Source organism: Telopea speciosissima, chromosome 8 (genome assembly GCF_018873765.1).
Source record: "Telopea speciosissima isolate NSW1024214 ecotype Mountain lineage chromosome 8, Tspe_v1, whole genome shotgun sequence".
Lineage (NCBI taxonomy): Eukaryota > Viridiplantae > Streptophyta > Magnoliopsida > Proteales > Proteaceae > Telopea > Telopea speciosissima.
In genome coordinates, this window is record NC_057923.1 from 47,626,919 (window position 1) to 47,637,045 (window position 10,127).

The window sequence follows — 10,127 nt, forward strand, 5'->3', positions numbered from 1 at the left end:
GACACACTTAAAAGGGAGCGGATCCACGGGCCGATGTGTATCTTGAGTCCTCCCCTGCATCCATTCGATTTCTTGAGACAGACCCGAGAGCAATAGGCAAATAGAGTGAATCCGTGCCTTCGTCCACTCAGGCCATCACATAGGGTTTATATTGGGCAGACTGATGGGCGATACCACGATAGATGGATCTGATCGTTCGTCCGCCTGCAGTCTCTTTCGAGATTGTAGAGGGCTTTTGCTCCATCTTGAAGCTTGGAATGCCCTAAGCTCTCAGGGATAAGGGAGACGTGTCTAAGTCCTCCTAGGGTCACTAGGTCCTAGGTTCACCTCATGGATCCAAGATCCTACAAGGTTTGGGTCTCACATTGGTCCAAGGGTTAGGATTAAGGTTCAAACCAAGGGTTCATTGGCCATGGCTGCAATTACAGTACTTAGAGGCCTAAGTCACCATCCATTAGAGCTCCCAACTAGGGCCGAGCTTCACCTTGAGTCCCAAATGGAACCCTAGGTTAGCCCTAGCTCAAGAAATCAACAAAATAATAGGGAAATGAGGGAGAGCTAGGTTGAAGGAGCTTACCTTGGTGAGCTTCCTTCTTCCAGCCACTCTCTCCATCTCTTCTCCTCCTCTTTCTCTTCTCCCTTGGATCCGGCCAGCTGGGGAGGAGGTGTGGGGATGCCAGCCATCTTGCATGGCTTCCACCTTCTTCCCTTCCCCTCCTATTCCTCTTCTACTTCACCTTCTTCTTCCTTCCTCTTCCTCCTTCTCTTTTCTCTTGTCTCTTCTCCTCCACGATTTATAAGGGAGGGGAGAGATAAGTGAATTAGAGGGGTTCTTTTAGCATTAAGGGGGTAGAAGGGTCCTTAGGGTGTGTTTGGTTTAGGTACCCCCAATCACTTAGTGGCCCTAGGTCTTTAAATGGGTTTTGGTTTAGGTCTTAGGGCTTGTTTGGCTTTAGCCATACCCATTAGGTCCATTAGGTCATGTTTGGGGTGCACCCTAAGTCCATAGGACTTAATTGTCCACTAGGGTCTGTTTGATTTAGGCTAGGGTATATAAAACCTATTATTCACCTAGTTAAGCCTTATGGGCCCACTTTCATGCCCACTCAACCAAGCAATGGTGAGGGTAGGGGTCCATATGGTCCAAAGGTTCAATTAGGGTGTCTGGGACATGGATATATGGGTCCCACAGAAAAATAATCCAAAAAGGCTGATGACAGCACTAGCGAACCCTAGAGCGGATTCATCAAGAGTGAGTCCGTTCGTAACTCTGGTGCTGCTGTCATGGCCCAAACTTCAAGAAAAATGGCAGGGCTTTGGCCCACACTTCCAAGTCTTTGAGGGAAATCTTTTTATGGTATTTTCAATTCAAGGTCAACAGTGTTGACCATGGCCATAGGGCATTACCCATTGGGTAAGGTCCAAACTACCCCGGGTATAAGGGGATATCTGGGGTGCGCGTGTAACATTTGGACCTCATAGTCGAAGAGCATATTGGCAATACGAATGGGTCAAAGACATTAGGTCCTTACCTGGTATAGCACAAGAACTCAAAAATCTAGCCCAGTTCATCAGAGGACATACCAGGGACGTGGCCAATCAATAGCAACACATGCAAGCATTTCTCAGAGAGCATCAGACCCAAGATAGAGATTTGAACCTCATGAGCCGAATCATAATAGCAGCCCAAAAAGAGCAAGTTGAGACCCTGCGAAACAAGCTTCAAAGGGAAAATGAACGATATTGGTGAATGTGGGATGGGCACACCGACCTTTGGAATAGTGTCCGAGATCAAGTTAATGCCATCAATGAGCTAATCCAAGGGTCCAATGCATACAGTCGTAGAAATGTGCCTGGAGGACTGAACATGAGCTCAAGGCGACAAACTAGCTTGCCCTTTCCTTGCCATGAGGATGAGATCTTTGACCACCTCAAGGAATTGGATGAGGAAACCCACAACGGTTTGGGTAACGTGTGACAAGCTTCAAGAACTTAATGTGACTGTCGATGAACCCAAAATCAACATGATCACCATAAGTGATGGGGAATCGGATGAGTTAGATCAAGATGCCGATCACCTCCTAGCCCAGTTTGAGACCAAGATCTACTTCCCATTTGATGAAGAGTGCAACAATGCCAACACTAGGAGTAGGAAAATTTTTAAACCATCCCGACTCAATGTTAACAACCCAGCCAAGTTGGCAAGGAATCAGAACCAAAATCATGCCACAATTGAGCCAGAAAATGAAGTTCCGAAACAACTTAAGAAAACTCAAGCTAACATCCCAATCTGGGGCTTGTAGACCGGTTCTCGAACCCATAGAGAGGTAGTCCTAAAAGCATTGGCTAGTGTACATATGTTGATTGAAATAGATACAGCTTAGCTAGCCAACATAGTAGGAGCCCTCTATATAGTCAAAGCAGTCATGTTCTCAGACAAGGATCTCCCACCTAAAGGACCAAACCATACTAAGACACTCTATGTCACCATCAATTGCAATGGAAGTTGAATCACTCAAGTCTTAGTGGACAATGGCTCAACCCTAAATGTCTGCCCACTACAAACCATCTAGCATATAGGGATTGACCCGTTAAAGTTACAACCCTCCATACAAGGAGTGAGAACCTATGACAACACTAGAAGGAATGTCATTGGGATTTTGAATACCGAAATCACCATGGACCCGACCAAGTTCCAGTTCGAATCCAAGTCATCGACATCCCTTCGTCTTTCAATATGCTCCTTGTAAGGTCATAGCTTCATGCGGCTGGGGCAGTACCATCCTCTCTCCATCAAAAGCTTAAGTTCATAGTCAATGACAAGGTCGCCACCATCCTGGCCAATCCAGAAGTGATAAGCATGCTCCCTAATGTGGAGTCCAGCAAGGAATCAGAGATTCACAGCTAGCCGATTTTCAGTTCGACATAGTGTGCACTACATACCCAGCACAACCCCTGAAGGAGAAGCTTCCCTTTACTCACCTGAATAGTCACAATGCAGCAGTCCCAAACATGCTCAAGAAAATGGGGTATTTTCTGGGTATGGGCCTTAGAAGGTCGCACCAAGGAATATATGAACTCATACAACCCTCTCACAACAAGGAATATTGTGGTCTAGGCTACACCCCGACCAAAGAGGATCTCTTTAAACGGGTCTAAAAAGAAAAACAAAAGAGAAATGAAGCTTACATGAAGAAGCTATACAAAGAGGACCCTGAGAAGTACAAGAGGCTAAAGAAGTCAAAGAGCCTAAATGCTGAGGTAAGTGTTGTCACACCTTACCCTAGAACTCTTAACGGATATTTCATCAAAGAAGGGGATGCCCTCCCTTATTGTGGATTTAATGAACCATGGTATGATGAAATTTCTCAAAAACTAATGCAAGGTCTTGAAATCTTCTTTACAGATCGAATGGACTGGTTGAAGATCCTTCAAGAAGATCGTGTGGACTCCAACAAAGACTGGCAAGATGAAGTAGCTTCTTTCCACCTTAAAGACCTGTTCGAAGGAGTGATCGTTGCACTAGACAGCCCTGAAGATTGGAATGCAAACCCACAAGCAATGATCTACCTAGTTAAAGGAGTTATACCCAATTGGACCCAATTTTTAGAGTACTACTTCTACAAAGGCGTCGACAGTTCTAGTCCAAGTCTCAATTTACATTTTATCTCTTCTAGTTCTAGTTCTGAGTCTGAGTTCGAGTCAAGTTCTTATAGTTCTTCTGAGTCCATGTCTGAGTCTGATGTAGACCGTGAGTTTGATTTCAATGAATTACTTTCTTTCGATTACATTGTGCCTCTCCTTTCTCACATAAATGAAGACAAAATGTTCAATGATCCTCCCCTTGATCTTTAAAAAATAATACAACAAAATGAAGAAAAGAGAGCTCAACCAATCCCTGAGAGCTTTAAAATCATCAATTTAGGATCACCGAAATTGTCAAAAGAAATAAAAATTGGCTCAACTTTGAATGAACAAGAGGTCCAACCTCTGATTAAACTTTTAAAAGAATTTAGAGTTAATCTGGATTATCCAAAGGATGTGTCTTTGCATCAATGGTAGGTATAAAGTCAAAGTAAGGATCAATAGATGGGTGGCAAGTGTTTTGTTTCCTTAGGAAATGTTTCTTGGGGCCTAAGGGATCCAAGGTGCCAAAAATAGGCTTGGTCGCGAAAGGATTCACAATCAGAGCTAAACATAGCGAGTTTTGGCTTCTTGGATTTGCAAAAATTCGACAGTAGAATTGCCCAAGTCGACATCAAGTGGTTGTCGATGAACAACACTCGACATCGAGGGTTGGTGTTTGAATGTCACTGTCTGAGTATCGAAGTAGGTTAGACAGTAGGGATGTTCTGTCCAATAGTGAAGGAGTATGGTTCAGTGTCGATGGAGGGTAGGCTCAATGTTGACTCGGGGCCTTTAAGTGTCGATCTGAGTTCCAGTGTCGATAGGGAAGAAATGGGTTGTTTAGGCCAGGGTCTATGCTGGGCTAGGCTGGTTCCAAGGAGTCTGGGTCAGGGTTAGCCTTTCCAGGGATTTTAGGAGGGCTTGGAGGCTCTGGTCTGGGCTCCGATCAGGGGTAATGGATGATCGGTACACATATTTGGGCAGTGCACACTGATGCTACATCCACAGATACATCGGCTCTAAAAAAGCTTTGGAGGGTACTCATAATCGTTACAGGAAACCTCTTGGGGGAAAGACAAAATGAGGTGTCTACAATAATGCACTCCCACTGATCTTCTTGTAAACACATGACTCGTCAATATTTTGATCAAAACCAAAGGATTTAATTGATTGATCAAATCTGATGTTCCAGCTTCTGGAAGCCTGCTTCAATCCATAAATGGACTTCTACAATTTGCATACTTTGCCTTCTTCCTCCAAGGAAGAGAATCCCTCTGACTGTTGCATATAGATTTCCTCATCGAGGAATCCATTTAGAAATGCGGTTTGCACATCCATCTACCAGATTTCATAATCAAATTATGTTGCGATTGCCAATAAAATCCTATTGGATTTCTTCATCGCCACTGGGGAAATGGTCTCATCGTAGTCAATACCCTCTTTCTAGGTATAATCTTTTGCTCCAATCTCGCTTTGAACCTTTCAACTTTTCTATCAGGGCCCTTCTTCCTCTTGAAGATCCATTTACATCCAATGGGTTTTATCCCAACTAGTAGATCGACTAAAGTCCAGACCTTGTTGGAATGCATTGAATCCATTTTAGAGATCATTGTTTTCAACCATTTAATGGTATCAACATCCTTAAGAGCTTCAGAGTATGTTATCGGATTATTATCCGACTCAATTGACTCCATTTGGAACTCTTCTACTATTTTTTCATCTTTTGTGAGAAAAGTAAACCTTTTGGGTAGTCTAGATATCCTCCCACTGCGTTGAGGTTCTTGAGGTGTTAGGGTTTTAGTGGGTACATTGGTTGGTCTCACTTCAGGAAGTGAAAATTTTGAATTATCTAATAACTCTTCAATAACTATAGGTTTTGACTTTCTGGTGAGTGTTTCCTCCTCAAGGAAAGTAACATGTTTACTTACAATGACCTTTTGGTCATTAGGGGCATAGAAATAAAAGCCTATCATACCTTTGGGATAACCCAAGAAATAGCATCTTAAAGTCCTAGATTCCAACTTATATGTCTGTTGCTTATGCACATGTGTGATGCAACCCAATACCTTAAGATGTTGTAGAATGGGCTTATGCCCTTTCCACAACTCAAAAGGTGTTTTTATCTCCAGCCTTAGTTGGAACCCTATTCAAGATATAAATTGCCATCTCTAGGGCAAACCCCCAGAAAGATGGAGGGAGCTCACTATAAGTAAGCATGGTTGGAACCATATCTAATAAGGTTCGATTGCGTCATTCGGATACACCATTCTGTTGTGGTGTTTTAGGATTTGTTAGCTAACTAAAATCTCCTCTGATGTGAGATACTCTGTAAACTCATCTGACAAATATTCTCCTCTGCGGTTTGATCGCAAGGACTTGATGCATTTGTCCAACTGTCTTTCGATTTTGACTTGGAATTCCATGAATTTTTTAAAGGCCTCTGATCTTCTACGCATCAAGTAGACATATCCATGTCTAGAGTAATCATCCTTGAAGGTTATGAAGTGTTGAGGCATCTTTGGAATAAAAGTGCATGGTGCAATGAATAAGTGTTGTGTCTTTTAGAGGAAATCTTTTGTAAGATGCACTCTGCAGAAGAACCGATTCTAGATACAAGAATCAATCGGCATTCAGATGATGTTTTTTTTAACCGATCATGAATGGCAAGAACCAACCGATACAAGCAGTGGAGATATTGGTTAGGTTTTTTATGAATTGTCGTATGAATTCGATCGGCTTTCTGATGGTGGTTCTCTAAATCGATCAAGAAGCGCAAGAACTAATCGATACAAGTAGTGGAGAAATTGGTTAGTTTTTTTTTTTTATGAATTGTCATTTGAATTGGAGCATTTTTTGACTTCTTTAGTGTAGGGAGGAAGACCGAAGCAATAATGCCCATGATGGTTCTGAAATTGCAAGTTTAAAGGCTTTTGTGGCATCTGTTCTTTTCTTCTTCTTCCCCATCTACCATAGCCAAACCACAACCATCTTACCAAATCCCTCCACAATTACTAAATCCGATTCTATCCAACCCTTCTTCCTTTTTTTAATCTTCCCATCTTCTACCCAGCAAGCAGCTAACCTAAAACTCCATCTCTTTCCTTTTTCTCTTTGTTATTTTTCCCTCACCCCTCTCTGATTTCACCCAGCCAAATTACTCCCTTTCCTCTAATCTCCTCCATGTTTTCTTCCAAAAACATAACCGCCTTTTTCCTTTGCTCCATCATGCAACCCACCATCACTGATCAACTTCTCCTTTTTTAATTAGAAACAAAACCATCAACCTGTATGTACATTGTTGACTGCATCCACGACCAACCAAGCACGGGATTCAGCTGATCATTTTCTCAGGTTTTGTGTAAGGGTTTGGAAATCAAGCAGGGTTTCTTTTGTGGCTTTGAATCAGTTGAAGAAACCCATTTGCAGGTTTTATGAGGAATCAAGAATAGCATGCTCTAAGCAACAGTGAAAGAACGGGAAGTTTCCCTAAAGTGTTTGAGGTACACGTTAGCAATTTTTTGAAGAGAGGGGCTTTGCAGGCGCACATTAGCAGTGCGTTAGGGTTTTGCATGGCTGGTCCTCCCCCAGGGAGGATCGTCTGTCGGATCCTCCTCGACAGCAGTCAAAGAGGCTTAGGGGAGTGGGAATCAATCGTCTAGCTCTAGCTTGGTAGCATCCCGATCGTTTGCTTCTGTGGTTGCGCATGCCGACTCTTTTGAACCTATTAAGGTCATAGTTAAATCACCGTCAATTCACTTGGGAACGCTTGCTATTTTCTTTTCCATGGAGGAGATCTCACATTTTGAGGGGCCATTTCAATTGGCGTTGGTGGCGAAGTGTGAATATGGAATGCCTTCGATCTTTGACATGATAAGGTTCTTGTAATTCAACTTTCAGCTATTAGCGGATGTATTTGTTTCTTCTCTGGATGTTCGACATCTTCTCTTACACTTCATGGCTCATTCAGATATCATTAGGATGTGACATTTGGAACAGGTTTTCATATAGGGTTTCTCTTTTAGATTTTTCAAATGGACTAGGTTTTTCAAATCTGGCGAGGAGTCTCCGGTGGTTCCTATTTGGATTTCCTTCCCTAACCTACCTATTAATGTTTATCAAGGCAATTTTTTCCTTTCAATGGCGGGCACGGTTGGGAAGGTGTTAAAGGTGGATGGGGTGACATCGGGATGTACAAGAACTGTTGCAGCAAGGGCCTGTGTGAAATTGGACCTTCAATCCGATCATCTTGATCATCTTTGGATTGGATGTGGTCCATCGGGGCTTTAGCAGAAGGTGGTGTATGATCGCATGCTGGAGTTTGACAGGGGTGGTTCGAAACTTGGGCACTCTGTGTAGAACTGCAAAAAGAAGACCTGTGGGGAGGTGGAAGACTTTCAGCGTTTGTTGTAGCCGAGAGGTACTGTGGAGCAAGTAGAGATTAGGGGAAAAGTTGGATTGGCTACTACGGGTGAGCCATTAGTGGAGGTGACTGATCCGAAACGCAACAAAGGGAAGGAGGTCATTGAATTCGTAGAACACCCTGGTACTGAGAGTAATCCTAAGAATGTTATTAACATGGCTTCTTCGTCAAACACAAGTTGATGCACGTCTCAGAATTTAGAGTTGGGAAGAACTTGCTCATCTAAGGATCCTCGGAGGGCAATACAACAAGCTATAGAAATTGGTGATGGTGAGTTTACGGTTACCCATTCATGGCGCCCTACGGGCAGGCATTTTAATGTTCCTTTAGAGGGTATTTTAGAGGTGAATTCTGTTGAGGAGGATATTGATTAAGAGAATACACAGTCTCAAAATTTAAGGGAGTGCGTTAGGGGAAGATGTGGCTCTTAAGGAGGATGTTGTTTCAAAGAAGGTCCAGATACCTAAGGGGAGTCGAGTGGTTATGTTACTGTCAATCTTGCGAAGGAGAATGTTTCCTGGTCTGATGGGGAAATTGAAAACCCTCACCATTCAGTGAATAAAATCCTCACCACGAAGGTTGATTTTCATATTAATTGGGGGGAGAGGGATTTGGAATGGAAGTCAGCCATGGAAGATCTACGTCGCTCAAGTGTTGCAATGAACAAGAGCTTTATCACTTCCATTGCGTGGATGGAAGTAGAAAAGGAGTTTCCCATCTCTGATGGTCTCTCTTAAGATGATCTTTCTCACTCTAGAGGTGGGAAAGCAAACAGCCCTACTGAGCCAATGGTTTTAAGATATCACCACTTTACTAGGTCCAAGGGACCCATTTCTTATATTACTTTGTAGATTTTATTAGATATCTTCATCGGATGAGTCAACATCGACTCATCTTTTCCTTCTTGTGTATATTTGTATATATCCTTAGAGATTAGTTGGGATCAGATTAGGATCTTTTGATCAACAGTTTTGGTAGTTTTCTATCAAGGAGATAATCTCTACAATGTATTTGTATATATTCCTTTACCATTAGTGAAATAATTCACACACAATTACATCCAATTACCATCTTAACATGGTATCAGCCTGACATCCGATCCTCCTCTCCTCCATTTTCCTCTGCAAATGGCCAAACCTCCAGTCATTTCTAACCCCACCTCTCCTTACTTTCTCCACAATTCTGATCACCCTGGCACCCCCCCTTGTCACCCAACTACTCAATGGTGATAATTTCCCAACCTGGAGCCGCTCCATCACCATGGCTGCTGATTCCAATGATTATCTTGCTTGGGGTCATTCCAATTCCATGGTTACTTCATGGCTTATTCATTCCACCATCCCCTCTATCGCCAACAGAATTCTCTGGACAACGAATGCTCGCGATGTTTGGGTCGATCTCAGCGACAGGTTTTCTCAGCAAAATGCCCCTCGCATATTTGAAATCCGACGTTCTATATCCAATCACTCTCAAGCAAGTGATTCAGTCTCTGCCTTCTATACTGCACTGAAGTCTTACCGTGATGAATTATCTTCATATCGAACCATTACTACCTGCACCTATGGCGCCATGACGATGCTCAATGCTCATGTTAAAACTGATTCTCTCATGGATTTTTTACAGGGTCTCAATGACTCCTTCTCCGTTGTTCGAAGTCAAATACTTCTTATGGATCCATTGCCAAGCATGGCCAGAGCTTATTCCCTACTTCTTCAAGAAGAAAGACAGCGATCCTTGCAAGGATCCCATTATGTTTCCCTTGATCAGGTTGCATTGGCGGCTCAGCCTTCATCTTCCTGAAATGATTCCCAAGGCCATGCTCGCATGAAATATCATTGCAACTATTGCAACATGGATGGGCATTCAGACTCTAGGTGCTTCAAGCAACATGGTTATCCACCCAATTGGACGCCTCGTAATAGCGACACTGCCAAGAACAAGTCTGGCAACAATTCTGGTCCTTCCAATGGCGCTGCTGCTGCCCGTTACCTTGTTGCTCATGCCACACAGTCCGGCGACCTTGCTGCACCTGCTCCTACTCTTCCCACCATTTCTGCAGAACAAATCCACCAACTTCTTG

At 43.1% G+C, this 10,127-nt stretch overlaps 1 protein-coding gene across 1 annotated transcript; it reads left to right on the top strand.

Annotated features, from left to right (window-relative positions):
- The first annotated feature begins 9,307 nt into the window (after nucleotides 1–9,307).
- LOC122672372 lies at nucleotides 9,308–9,847 on the top strand. The gene has a single exon (XM_043869858.1). It carries the CDS (start codon nucleotides 9,308–9,310, stop codon nucleotides 9,845–9,847), a length of 540 nt encoding a protein of 179 aa, XP_043725793.1.
- Nucleotides 9,848–10,127: the final 280 nt, after the last annotated feature.

Excerpts from the sequence above, each read along its gene's own strand:
- LOC122672372 (XM_043869858.1), top strand. The coding sequence starts at position 9,308 with ATGGCTGCTGATTCCAATGATTATCTTGCTTGGGGTCATTCCAATTCC.